Below are 14,675 nucleotides of genomic sequence, written 5' to 3' on the forward strand. Positions count from 1 at the left end.
CCACCAAACCAGTATATGAAATACTGAAAGGTATTTAAGAAGAGGAAGAAGAGCCCTAACCGGTTTGGCTCAGTGGATAGAGCGTCGGCCTGCGGATTGAAGGGTCCCAGGTTCGATTCCGGTCAAGGGCATGTACCTGGGTTGCGGGCACATCCCCAGTAGGGGGCATGCAGGAGGCAGCTGATCGATGTCTCTCTCTCATCGATATTTCTGGCTCTCTATCCCTCTCTCTTCCTCTCTGTGGAAAATCAATAAAATATATTTAAAAAAAAAAAAAAAAGAAGAAGAGGAAGAAGAAAAAGGTAAAGATAAAAATTATGAACAACAAATACATATCTATCAAGAAGTGAATCTAAAAATCAAGTGGATAAAAAATCTGATGAATAGAATAAACTGGTGAATATAATAGAATCAGGGGCATAGAAAGGGAGTGGACTGACAATTCTCGGGGGGAAAAGGGTGTGGGGGTGCAGGAAGAGACTGGACAAAAATCGTACAGCTATGTATGAGGACAGTGGGGGGCGGGGTAAGGGCAGAGGGTAGAGTGGGAACCGGGTAGAGGGGAGCTATGGGGGAAAAAAGAGGAACAATTGTAATAATCTGAACAATAAAGATTTATTAAATTAAAAAAAAAAAAAAGAAAAAGAAAGAAGAAAAAAAAGAGGGTGTTACGATTTTAGCCAAGTTTGTTCCCTCTGACAAAGGGACATATGAGGTGGACCTGTTTGGTGTGTCTGAAGAGTGAGGAGGGGCATGGAAGGCGGCCAGAGGGAATAGGGCCGGCTCAGACATAACCTCACACTCTGAGACTCTGAATTTACAAGGTTACTAAGTTACCAGGGAAGATGGAGAACTGGTGGAGAGCTGTGAACAAGAGAAACCTGGCCTGACTTTCATCTGAAAGGAGCACTCTCTTTGATTGTTTGTTTGTTTTTGTTAATCCTCATCCGAGGATATTTTTCCATTGACTTTTAGAGAGTGGAAGAGAGAGGGAAAGACAAAGAGAAATATCGATGTGAGAGACACATCAACTGGTTGCCTCCTGCACAAGCCCTGACCAGGGCCCAGGCCGGGGAGGAGCCTGCAACCAAGGTACGTGTCCTTGACCAGAATCGAACCCGGGACCCTATGGTCCGCAGGCTGAGGCTCTATCCACTGAGCCAAACCGGCTAGGGCTGAAAGGAGCACTCTGGCTGCTGTGTAGAGAATTGGTTAGAAACGGACAAGGCAGAAAGATGCCAGGGGACGGGTTAGGAGGCTGTCCTACTCATTCAGAAGAGACGGTGAAGCCAGGGACCTGGTAGTGGCAGTGGAGGTTGTGAGAGGGGCCCAGATCCTGGGAGGAGGGCTGATGTGACTGACGGGTAAGTTGCATGGCGGTATGAGAGGAAAGAACAACTCAAGGAGGTCTCCAAAGTTCCTGGCCTGAGCGAATGAAGAATGGCGGTACCTTTTGCTGAGATGTGGACTCTAGGAGAGGACCACCTTTAAGGGGAAGATCAAGTATTGCTTTTATAATCTCTAAGGGAAATCTCATTACTCCATTTAATATTATATGCACTTGGTTTTGTGTTAGCAACTTTAAAAAAATATTTTTATTGATTTCAGAGAGGAAGGAAGAGGGAGAGAGATATAAACATCAATGATGATGAGAGAGAATCATTGATCAGCTGCTTCCCAATCACCCCCTACTGGGGTGATCAAGCCTGAAACCTGGGCATGTACTGGGGATCAAGCCTGAAACCCCTGAAACCCGGGCATGTGCCCTTGACTGGAATCAAACCTGGGACCCTTCAGTCCGCAGGCTGACGCTCTATCCACTGAGCCAAACTGGCCAGGGCTGTGTTTAGCAACCTTACAAAGTACATTTTTAACTTTCTTGCTCTCCACAGACACACTTAAACTATTTACTTCCTTTCTTACAATGTAATTTACTTTGAAAAACTAAGGCTTACTCCATGTTTATGTATTTCCACAAATTTATTTATTCCCCCCTTTTGAATTTATTGGGGTGACACTGGTTAACAAAATTATACAAGTTTCAGAGGCACAATTCTATAATATAAATATATTTTGTATAAACAGTAACTACTATTACTGAATACCTTGCTTTGGGCTTGGCACTTTACATATTCATTTCATCTTCAAGCCCTCTGAGATAGATTATTTATTTTATTTATTGTCTAAAGTTTTACATATGTCTCCTTTTTCCCCGCTTGAGCCCCCCCCCCCCCCCCGAGATACATTATTATCCTCTGGCTGTGAGCTTCTGGAGGACAGAGCCCCTCCATGCCCGTTTCATTCATTGTACAGCGCCTGGCACATAGTAGCTGCTCAGTAAATGAATAATGAACCCTAAGTGTATACGTAAGGAAACTGCAGCTCAGAGAGCTAAAACCACTTACCCAAGGTCACCTCGGTCTTTTGACTCGGGCTTTGAGGGCAATGGTTTTCCACTACCCTACTCTCTGTCATGCTTGAATCCCAACACCAGAATTAGATTATTTAATTATAGTACCTCCACTTGATATGAAACTATACAACCATTAAAAAGAATAGTTACAGAGAAATGGTATTTATAAAAATTCTATGATATGCTAACTGAGAAAAGCAGAATAATTAAATGTTCACAAGAACTGCCACTATGTAAAAACATGTATGCATAAGGGAAGGAAGATGCATTAGAGGAAATATGGTAGGAAATACATGGAAACTATATAAGTGGTTAATTTTCTCTCAGAAGTTCAAATGTCATGATGTTTTTAGAATAAAGAAAAAAACACTATTTGCAATTCCAAACACTGTAAAAACTCACCTTAGAGGGTGTGGTATAAGAGTTCAAGAGGGTCTCCTCTTCTTCCTCCACTTCAATTCTAAAAATATTGGTTAAGAAAAACAATAATAAACTTCTCAAAATCTAAGGCAAAGGTTGATTAAACAGAAATCTGAACAGAAGGTACTTCTTATTTTTGTTTGTAAATTACACATGTTACTGTAAATAAATTATAAAATAGACTATGGCTTGAGGCAAAGACCTTCCACAGAAAGGATACAGCTCTTGTATGGAAACAATGTCTCTGGCTCCCGCATGCCCACTGTCCTTGGAGGCACTGTGACGGGCCTTGGACAATCTTTTGCTCAGAAACTGAGGAATAAAAGATGTTGAATATATTACCCCAAAGTCAAGTACTAGAAGAGGTAGATAACAGGCATTCGAAATATAATTAAAGATATAAAATTCTCCAAAGAAGACATACATGTTCAACTAAAAATAAAGACTTATTCTGTGACAATTTCTCTACAACAATAATAACTCTAGTAATAACACCAATTACTTGTTAAAGACCTACCACCTGCTGGGCATAGTCCTACGTGATTTACATCCATTTTCATATAATTCTGACAATAATCCTAAAAAATATGCATTACTAGAACCACTGACAGAAGAGGGAACCAAGGCTCAGAGCCATTAAATAGTCTGTCCAAGCTCACATTGGGACTGGAAGCCAGGTTGATTCCAAAGCCCACGCTCTTCTCAATATGTCATCCTGCCTCCCCTGGAGAGCAGAAACGGAGAATTACACGATGAGTTCCCTTACATGGTGCCCTTACCTCATGCTCAAAAGAGCTCAGGGTCTCTGAGGTAAGGCAGTCTTTCTGTGTGCTGGTGTAGAAGGCTATGAACTCGCGTACCATTTCCTCCTCACTCTGTCCATACTGAGCACACAGCTCTGCCACTGTGGAGGGAACATTGGACAAGTAAAAACTTAGTTTATTTCTTGCAGCTTTCACCTTGAAAAGAGAAAATGATCCTCTATTTACTCAATCCATATTTATTCAGCACCTACTAGTGCCAGGCACTGTCCTAGGCATGAGGATACAGCGATGAGCAAAAGAGAGAAGAATCTTTGTCTTCATGAAGCTTACTATTGGTGGGAGACAGAAAACGAGCAAATAAGTAAAATATGTAGTGTATCAGAGGGTTGAATGTGCTATGTAGAAAAGTACAGCCAGGAGAGGGATCAGGGAGATGGGGAAGGGCTTGGCACTTTTACTTATTTTTAATATATTTTTTTATTGATTTCAGAGAGGAAGGGAGAGGGAGAGATAGAAACATCAATGATGAGAAAGAATCATGGATCGGCTGCCTCCTGCACACCCCCTACTGGGGATCCAGCCCGCAGCCTGGGCACATGCCCTTGCCTGGAATTGAACCCGGGACCCTTCAGTCAGCAGGCCAATGCTCTATCCACTGAGCTAAACCAGCTAGGGTGGGCTTGGCACTTTTAAATACACCGATTAGGGAAGGCTTCATTGAGAAGAAGTCTTTTAAGTAAAGGCTTGAAGGAAATGAAGAAGTGAGCCACAGTGTTTAAGGGAAGAGCTTTCAGGCAAAAATCCCGAGGTCCAGCAAGATCAGCAAGGCCACGTGACTGGAATGCTGGGAAGGAGGAGGCAGAATTGAGAGGGTAAAGGGGGTGCAGATTGTTTGCTATTACAACTACTCTGGGTAGTACTCTGAGCAAGTTGGGAAATCGCTAGAGGGTCTGAAAAGAATAAAATAGTAACATGATCTGACTTCCACTGACTGAGGGGACAAGGGCAGAATCAGGGGAACTAATTAAGAGAATCATGGTAAAATCCAGGCGAGAGATGATGGTGGCTTGGATCAGGGTGGTGACAGTGAAGGTGGTGACAGCGGAGGCAGCCAGAAGTGGTGGTACTCTGGATAGGAAACATCCTAAAAGTAAAGCCAGTGGGTTTGCTGTCTGGACATGAGGTCTGAAAAAAGAAAGGAGATGATGCTGTGTTTTTAGCCTGAGCACCTGGAAGGGAGGTGGGGAAGACAACAGGAGGAACTACTTGAGGAGAGGGAGCAGATACCAGGAACTCAGTTTGAGAAGAGGTGCCAGTTAGACATCCTATTGGAGACCGCACGTTGGAGAGACGAGCCTGCAGTTCAGGCAAGAGGTCTGGGCTAAGATATGAATTTGGAACTCATTAGAAATACAGGGCTGTAAAGCCAAGAGACCAGGTGAGATCACCAAGAAAGGGAGAGCATCTTGAGGCTCAGGACAGGATGGGGAGGAATCTGCAGAGCCTGGAAGGCGGCGATAAGTGGAAGAACAGCCAGGGTGTCTGAGAGGCTAAGAGAAAAAAGAAAACACGAGGAGCAGTGTTAAATGTTGCTGATAACTCAAGATGAGGACTAAAAATTTACCACTGACTTTAGCCAGCTGAAAGTCATTGATGACCTGGAGAGAAGCAGTTTCAGTGTAACGGTGGAGATGAAAAAGCTGACTTTTAAGGACAAAAAGATTGAAGACAAATCTAGACAACCCTTTTGAAGACATTCACTGTAATTGGGAAGGAAACAACTGAAGTGGGAAGTGGAACCAATAGAGTATTTTATTTATTTATTTATATATTTTTATTGATTTCAGAGAGGAAGGGAGGAGAAAGAAATAGAAACATCAATGATGAGAGAAAATCATCGATCAGCTGCCTCCTGCACATCCCATACTGGGGCTCGAGCCCACAACCCAGGCATGTGCCTTGACCAGGAATCAAACCCATGACCTCTTGGTTCCTGGGCCAACCGCTGAGCCACACCCGGCTGGGCTCAATAGAGTATTTTTTTTTATATATATATATATTTTTAATATATTTTTATTGATTTCAGAGGAAGGGTGAGAGAGAGAGAGAGAGAGATAGAACATCAATGATGAGAGATAATCACTGATGGGCTGCCTCCTGCAGGCCCCCTACTGGGATCGAGCACGCAACCCAGGCATGTGCCCTTGACCGGAATTGAACCTGGGACCTTTCAGTCCGCAGGCAGACGCTCTATCCACCGAGCCAAACCAGCCAGGGCTCAATAGAGTATTTTAAAGGCAGTGGTAAGAACCACATCTCTATGCTATTAGGGAAAAAATCTTATATAGAAAAAAATACAAAATATTTAAGAGGGGAGAATTACTGGAGTGATGTCCCTAAGAAGGTGAGAAGGAATGGGATTTAGGACTCAAGTGGAAGGTGCGGCTTTTGCCAGGAATATGGGGAATATATTCACTGTAACAGGAAAGAAGGCAAGGTAGACAGCACAGACACAGGTAGGCAGGAAGACACAATAGTAGTAACTTACTGAAGTTTACTAATAACTTCTATTTTTCCAGCAAAACAGGAAGTAAAGTCATCAACTGAGAGTGGGACAGAAAGATGTCAAAGGAGAAGGTGGGAACCAGTCACGGATAAGACTCAGAGTGAACACGGCAGGGAAAGATGGTGTAACTGTCAGGCAACATCAGAGACCCATTGAGGTTAGGGACTATGAATTCAAAGTCTAGGATTCCAACGCCACTGCCAATGTAGTCACATGAGATGGAAGCCACAGCACCTGGGCTGAAGCCTTTACAAATTTGGTTCACACAACTAATTTTTCTTTTCTTTTTTTAAAATATATTTTATTGATTTTTTTTTACAGAGAGGAAGGGAGAGGAATAGAGAGTCAGAAACATCGATGAGAGAGAAACATCAGTCAGCTGCCTCCTGCACACCCCCTACTAGGGATGTGCCCACAACCAAGGTACATGCCCTTGACTGGAATCGAACCCGGGACCTTTCAGTCCACAGGCCAACGCTCTATCCATTCAGCCAAACCAGCTAGGGCACAACTAATTTTTCTTGTTTTGACTTCAAGCTCACATTATAGCCCTAGCAGGTGTTAAGGGCACAAGTTCCGGGTGCGGGCTCAATCCCCAGTAGGGGGCGTGCAGGAGGCAGCCAATCAGTGATTCCCTCTCATCATTGATGTTTCCATCTCTCTCTCTCTCCCTTCCTCTCTAAAATCAATTATATATATATATATATATATGTTTTTAAAAAGCTCACATAATAAATGTATGACTATCATTGGGTTTCTCACTTAAGTCTCCTGTTAGGAAGAGAATGCACCGGGCATAAGAGTATTGTGGTCTCTCATAAGAAATTAACACATTAGCCCTAACCGGTTTGGCTCAGTGGATAGAGCATCGGCCTGAGGACTGAAGGGTCCCAGGTTCGATTCCGGTCAAGCACATGTACCTGGGTTGCGGGCACATCCCCAGTGGGAGGTGTGCAGGAGGCAGCTGAATCGATGTTTCTCTCTCATCGATGTTTCTAACTCACTCTCCCTTCTCTGTAAAAAATCAATAAAATATATTAAAAAGAAATTAACACATTAATATTTTAAAAGTTCAGCCCTAGCGGTTTGGCTCAGTGGATAGAGCATCGGCCTGCGGACTGAAGGGTCCTGGTTGGATCCCGGTCCAGGGCACATGCCCGGGTTCTGGGCTGGATCCCCAGTAGGGGGTGTGCCCCAGTAGGGGGTGTGCAGGAGGGAGGCAGCCAATCCGTGATTCTCTCTCATCGCTGATGTTTCTATCCCTCTCTCCCTCTCCTGTCTTCTCTCTGAAATCAATAAAAACATATATTAATTTTTTTTAATTAAAAATAAAAAGTTCAAAGTGTTGCTGAATGGTTGGGGCAGGTGCACACTCATCCCCTTTCTAAAACCGAGAACTCTACAAACCCCAGAGGAGCTTCTCTGGAGTCCTCGCCCTGCCCGGCGCCTGACCACACCGTGGGCCCGCGGGATGGAGCTCTAGGCTTAGGGACAGGCGGCCAACTCTCCGTGTCTGTTCCTCCATCTGTCCCCGGCTGACAAGCTCCCTGAGGTCCCTTCCAAAGCTAAAATTCCGTTTTAGAAAGCCACCTCCAGGGACTCATATCTGCGCAGACTGCCAACAGCGTTGAGAAGTGGCGGATCGGCAGGAGTTTAAGGTGCAGGCGGGGGAGCGAGGAGCCAGGGATAAACGGCTTCGTTTCACAGCCCCACACCTCCGGCTTTTGGAGGTGACCCCGGAGCCTAGCGTGAACCCGGCACGTCCCCATTCCACCTCTGAAACCGCAAGGATTTAAAGCCGTACTTCATATTCTCATTTCTGAGGCGGGGGTCCAAGCAGCACTCTGCGAGCATTTCCAAATCTCAAAACTCAGTTTAATTTTCGTCTCTCACGCACCGAGACGTCTCATCTAGGGGAGGGGACACTGGAAGCGCTCCCTTTTGGATCCTAGGGCCTAGGCTAGGCGGCTGGGAAGCCCGGGCCGGCCGAGCGTGGACCTCGGTGGGAGTCCGGGGAGGGGGCGAGGGACTCACATTTCTCAGTCAGAGACTCCTCGCAGTCCACGCCGAAGATCTCCAACTCCTTTGTCAGCTGCTGGACCGACACGGTCATGGTGACCCAGGAGGGGGGACGCGTCCACCCAGCTCCGACCGAGTCCAAGAAACCCACGGGAGATCGATGCGCAGGACGAGGTCCCTCTGATCCTTTCGTCCTCTAGGGGGCTGAGATGGAAGGTGAACAAATAGCCCCAAACCTCAGGCGTCAGTCACGGAGAAACAATTTTTTTTTTTTTTTTAATGTGGAGGAAGCCCCCGAAGCCCGAAGGAACCGCGCAGAAATCTCGGGAAGTCGCTCTCCTGAGGAGAACGGCCTACTTCCTAACGCTACCGCTGAGCTTCTCAGTAACCGGAACACAACAGAGCAGCCAGGAAAAAACCCGCCAAACTGTTCGTGCAGCGCACGCATGCGCGAGACCAGGGCTTAACCCCACCCCTTCCCCTCCGCTTCCTTCTGGTTCCCGGACTCCGCGCGCGTCCGAGGGCGCGTGCGCACACACTCGAGCCCGCCTGCGCGCGCACGAACCTGGCGGCGGGAGGGTCCTACAGCGGCTGCGCAGTGTCTCTCCCAAGTCGCGGAAGCCGGGACCCCGCTCTTGGCACCGAAACCGCGTCTCCGTGTCAGCCTCTTGGCGAAGGCTCATGACGCACGATCATCACCCTTTAGTCCTGTGCCTTGATGCGCAGGTGCTTTGTATATGTTCCTTCAAATGTCCCAAACATTCTGTGCCCTATCCCGGAGAGGAAGGCATGTCTTTCCTTCTCTGTCCTCCTAACCTCATTCATCTTAAAGGGGCGGCTTCATTAGAAAACATGGTTGTCCTGGTTATCATCATAGTTGCCACTTTGGTCCCAGCCATAGTGATAGGTCTATTTTCTGGATCTGGAGCATTTTGGTAGAAAAGGAGTGGAAAGGTGACAAATGACTTAGTTTTGGAAGTTAGGTTTGGTGCCTTTGGGTTTCCAGGTAGAGGTACCCAGAGGGTGACGGAGAGCTTGGGAGTGAAGAGAGTTTAGAGGTGAAATGAAAAGAGGGCCTTCCCCCAGAAATACCTCCTAATTCCTTTTTTATTTTTATTTTATTTTTTTTAAAATATATTTTATTGATTCTTCACAGAGAGGAAAGGAGAGGGATAGAGAGTTAGAAACATCGATGAGAGAGAAACATCGATCAGCTGCCTCCTGCACACCTCCTACTGGGGATGTGCCGGCAACCAAGGTACATGCCCTTGACTGGAATCGAACCTGGGACCCTTGAGTCCGCAGGCCGATGCTCTATCTACTGAGCCAAACCGGTTAGGGCCTAATTCCTTTTTTATAACTTAGAAAAATTTTTAATTGCCAGCCAGTATCTCAGTGGTTGAGCCTCGACCTATGAAGCTGGAGGTCACGGTTTGATTCTTGGTCAGGGCACATGCCTGGGTTGCAGGCTTGGTCCCCAGTAGGGGGCGTGCAGGAGGCAGCCGATCAATGATTCTCTCTCATCATTGATGTTTCTATCTCTCCCTCTGCCTCTCTGAAATCAACAAAAAATACATTTTTAAAAATTTATGGATTGATTTGAGAGAGAAATATCCATTTATTATTTCATCTATTTATGCATTCACTGGTTGCTCCTTGTATGTACCCTGACGGGAGATCAAACCCGAAATGATGGATAATCGGGAGGACACTTTAACAATTGAGCTACCTGGCCAGTTGTTAGGGTTAACCCTAACCCTAACATCTTCTAATTCTTTTTTTTTTTTAATATATTTTATTGATTTTTTACAGAGAGGAAGGGAGAGGGATAGAGAGTCAGAAACATCAATGAGAGAGAAACATCGATCAGCTGCCTCCTGCACACTCCCCACTGGGTATGTGCCCACAACCAAGGTACATGCCCTTGGCCGGAATCGAACCTGGGACCCTTGAGTCCGCAGGCTGACGCTCTATCCACTGAGCCAAACCGGTTAGGGCACATCTTCTAATTCTTTGAGCCAAAATCTCCATTGGCTTACCTTAGATCAAATAACCTTAGGCATTACACTCTGCCAATGGGATAGTAGACTGGTGGAAAACAGTTTGGCAACATATATTAGGAGCCTTTAAAATGTTTATTCCTCCTTGACTCAGCATTTCTTATCCCAAGAAAAGCAGCCGACGCCCAAAGTTTTATGTACAATGATATTAGTCGTGGCCTTATTTACAATATTAAAATTTGTTTTAAAAGGAAACTTCCTGAACATCCAAAGGTAGGGGCTAGTTGAGCAAAGTATGGGGTTTTACCAAAGCAGTGATTCTCAAGACGGTGCCAAAGAAGCCAGACTCCTGAGACACCTCAGGGCGTGAGATGAGAGACCAGGGCCAGGCAGAGTGAGAGCACCCTGTGTTGGCCTCAGTGGGGCAGTGTGGAGCTGGTTGTAGTCTGCATATTAGCCACAGTAGGGAGTGGGGGGGAGGCCTTGTGGAGAGAGAAAACCCCTTACACTCCCTTAAAATCTCTTCCTGGCGGGGACCAAGGGCGGAGGGTGGGAGCGGTCCACCCGGGTATAGGCAATAAAGAGCTTTCTATTGCCATGTAATCATTTATCACAAACTTAGTGCTTAAAACATCACCCGTTCATTAGTCCACAGTTCTGTGGGTCAGAAGTCTGAGCACAGCGTGTCTGGGTTCTCCACTCATCAAGGCTGAAGTCAAGGTATTGGCCAAGCTGCTTTCCTTTCTAGGGGCTTGTTCCACAGCCAGAGAAACTGTCTTAAAGGGCCCGTGCTTTAGGTCAGGTCCACTCAGGTAATGTCCCTTTTCTTCTTTTAAAATATATATATATTATTGATTTCAGAGAGGAAGGGAGGGGAAGAGAGATAGAAATATCAATGATGAGGGATGCCTCATCATTGATAGGCTGCCTCCTGCACAACCTGTACTGGGGATCAATCCTCAACCACTGAGCCACACCAGCCAGACTTGCTTTCTTTTGACTAATGTAGTTAATCAGTTTATTCGTTTTATCTTCTTTCCTAATCAGGCAAAAAAAAAATCATAGGTATCCCTTATGTTCTAAAGTCACTTTGTTGCCGTTTAAACATCAGAAATGTATTGCATGTGGTATGGCTTTCTGATAAAGAAAATACCTTGTTTGATGTATTGAATGAAAATATATAATTATGAGTTTGCTGATTGGATTTACTTCCAAAAATTGAAATTTCTGCTGAAAATGGACATTGAGGCATCTTTCAGGTCTTAGTTTTTACCCATTTACCTCAAGTTAGGCAACAGTTTGGGAAGAGAATAAACTGTCAACATTATGGAAACCTTTGTCATGTGTCATCAGTTTCTGGAATAATGACGCATCTGCAACAAGCAAGCGTTTACCCCTTAAATACCTGAGCGCCTGGGCCCTGAGGCTGGGCTCTTCGCACTCACTTTATGCAGACCTCAGCTTCCTAATGGGAGAGACCAGTGCAAAAGGAACATGCAGGGCTCCCTGTTCAAAATGATTAGGACTTTCAGGATGACAGCAGGACATTGAACCAAATGGGGGGCCCTTCCGAGCGTGGGGTTTGGTGCTGCACAAGTTGCACATCCAGGAGCCAGCTGTGCTTACAGTCGTTCCTGGCTAATGGCAGAGGGGCCTCTGGCTGGAAGCCAGTGCTGGGCCAGGACCACGGGGGCCAGCTGCCCTCGCTGGACTTGGGCTTCCCAGCTGCTCTGCCTGCTCCATGGGTCTATATTAAAAGCTCACCCAGGCCGAAACCGGTTTGGCCAGTGGATAGAGCGTCTGGAGGGTCCCGGGTTCGATTCCGGTCAAGGGCATGTACCTTGGTGGCGGGCACATCCCCAGTGGGAGGTGTGCAGGAGGCAGCTGATCGATGTTTCTCTCTCATCGATGTTTCTAGCTCTCTATCCCTCTCCCTTCCTCTCTGTAAAATATCAATAAAATATATTTTTAAAAAAGTTTCCATGAGTAATTTATATTAAAAAATAAAAATAAATAAAAAATAAAAAAATAAAAGCTCACCCAGTCCTGAGCCCGGATGTGGCCTAGGAGAGGGGAGGGGTGTGCTGGGAAACGCCCTGCCTCAGGAACCAGGAGGCTGGGCTGGGTTCTCTCTCAGGTAGGGCCGGGTGTGGGCTGTGACAACTGACCTTGGGCTGCCCTTCCGTGCTTGCTGAACAGAGCAGTGGCAAGGCACAGGACCTGCCAGCCGATGAAAGTCTGTCCTGCAGCGATAACAATGGTAGCATTATTAAAGCTGTGGTTTTGGTGGTTTATTTATTTTTTAATTTTGTGTAGTCATCCTTCCTTGCACAGAACTGCCCTTGTCTTCTTCAGCTTATCCTTTAAAGTCCATCTTTTGGTGGCACCTGCTGCCTGGCAGCACCGGGGTCCGATCGGCATGTTGATTCCACTGATGTTGCCTGTGGATCACGAATGGGGGTTTGTGGGCCTCGCGCCGTCTCCCAGTCCTCCCACCAGGCACCAGGCCACACTGCTCAGGGGCCAGTGAAAATGTAGGCAGGTGCCCCTGGGGCTGCTTTCCAGGTAAGCTCCACAGCCCGCCTCTGCCCAGTAGGCAGAGTTCTCTGTTCCATGCAGAGGCACGTGACACCTTCCCAGTTACCTTAGCGCAGTGGTCGGCAAATTGCGGCTCGCGAGCCGCGGTTTGCCGCTCTGTTGACTAATGCGTTTGCCAACCACTGCCTTAGGGAAAAACACTTAAAAACCATTTTAATAATGTACTAATGTCTTTAACCTGAAGTCAAAACTTTTGGGTAAGGGTAACTGCATCCACAAGGCCCAGTGATACTTAATGAGAAACTTAGAGATGCCTGGAAGATTGTTGACAAAGACTCTTGAAAACTAAGGACACATATGTAATACCTTAATCAATAAAGAAATTTTTTTAAAAAAACTAACACGCCAGCTGGTCAGTGCCTTAGGATATAAAGGCAAAGAAGTCTGGAGGTCCTTTGCCAGTTACCGGAAAGATTATTATAAGGAGCGTCAGACAAGTGGAGTCCTGTGTAGATAGTGCAGTCTATGCATCATCATCATGAACTTGTCTTCACGTAACAGTTTCTGGCCAGTGTTTTTTGTTTTTAATATACTTTTATTTATTTCAGGGAGGAAGGGAGAGAGAGAAAGAGACATTCATGATGAGAGAGAATCATTGATCAGCTGCCTCCTTCATGCTCCACACTGGGGATTGAGCCCACAACTCAGGAATGTGCCCTGACCGGGAATCAAACCGTGACCTCCTGGGTCATAGGTCACGCTCCACCTCCGAGCCACACCAGCCAGGCTGGTTAATGTTTTTTGCTAAGAACAAGGGTAGTCAAGGCTTCGTGGTTTTACCCCAAGGACTGTGACCTGTAACCTCAAGATTACATACACTTGTTGTAGGAAACTTCATTGTCAGAATGTTTGTTATAGAAAATCAGGTTTATTGACGAAAAGGTATGTATTTTCTTTGTCCTAGGATTTCACAATATTGTTTTAATTAACTCTATCTATTGGACTACGTTGTGTAAATTCTTTTACTGGCTAGGAAAACTATTTCTAGACAGTGGTTCTCAAACCCAACTAAAGACATCAGAATTCTTGGGAGTGGGACCTGGCACTGGTATTTTTTTAAAGCTCACAGCTGATTCCAGGATTGAGAATCACCGTTTAAATTTTCTTCCAAAAAGAAAATGGTGTTTATAACAGATTTGTTTTTATTTTATTTATATATTTTTAAACAAACTGAGGACACTTGAGAAAGTGCCCTTTTATTTTTATTTATGTATTTATCTTTATTAATTTCAGAGAGAAAGGGAGAGAGAGAGAGAGAGATAGAAACATAAATGATGAGAATCATTGATCAGCTGCCTCCTGCACACCCCCTACTGGGGATGTGCCTGCAACCAAGGTACATGCCCTTGACTGGAATCGAACCTGGGACCCTTCAGTCCGCAGGCCGACACTCTATCCACTGAGCCAAACCAGTCAGGGCTGGTTTTTAAAATATATACAGAATCTTGTTATTCTACCCGGATTTTCCATTTAGTTTTTCTACCTCCTTCCTCGGCGTTCAGCAGCGACAGATCACTTGTTTTTAGTGTTCTGACTATTTTATTCACTCCATTAATGTGAACTGAGCACCTACTATGTGCAGGCCACAGAACCAGGCCAAGATGGCCTAACTCTACCTTCAAGGAGCCACGGGGTGAGACCAGCGTGTAAATGGATCCATTACAACACAGTGGGGAGGATGAGTAGAGGGCATGACTGGAGTCCAGAGGTAGGCAGGGGTGGTCAGGGAGTGCTTCCTGGAAGAGGTGACTCCCAAAGTGAATCTTTAAATATGACCAGGCACAGCAGCCCTCCGCCTTTCAAATTTACTGATCTGCTGAGGGCTGTGAGTTGAGAACAATTCAGGTAGGAAAGCTCATGTATCGGGTCGTTGAAAGAGAGGTTACTTCTATGGG

At 45.7% G+C, this 14,675-nt stretch overlaps 1 protein-coding gene across 2 annotated transcripts in view; it reads right to left on the reverse strand.

Annotated features, from left to right (window-relative positions):
• Positions 1-8,626, reverse strand: part of POLA2 (DNA polymerase alpha 2, accessory subunit) — a 32,685-nt gene extending 24,059 nt beyond the window's left edge. The window contains exons 1-4 of one of the 2 annotated variants that reach the window (XM_080687709.1): positions 8,198-8,626; positions 3,613-3,737; positions 3,054-3,145; positions 2,816-2,873 (exon numbers count right to left, since the gene is read on the reverse strand). In XM_080687709.1, coding sequence (XP_080543835.1) covers positions 2,816-2,873; positions 3,054-3,145; positions 3,613-3,737; positions 8,198-8,276 — 354 coding nt within the window. In that variant the 5' untranslated portion in view covers positions 8,277-8,626. The remainder of the gene's footprint in view (positions 1-2,815; positions 2,874-3,053; positions 3,146-3,612; positions 3,738-8,197) is intronic. The other variant, XM_080687710.1, reaches the window with a different exon arrangement.
• Positions 8,627-14,675: the final 6,049 nt, after the last annotated feature.

The sequence above is a fragment of the Plecotus auritus genome (genome assembly GCF_963455305.1).
Source record: "Plecotus auritus genome assembly, chromosome: 9".
NCBI classification, from domain to species: Eukaryota; Metazoa; Chordata; class Mammalia; order Chiroptera; family Vespertilionidae; genus Plecotus; species Plecotus auritus.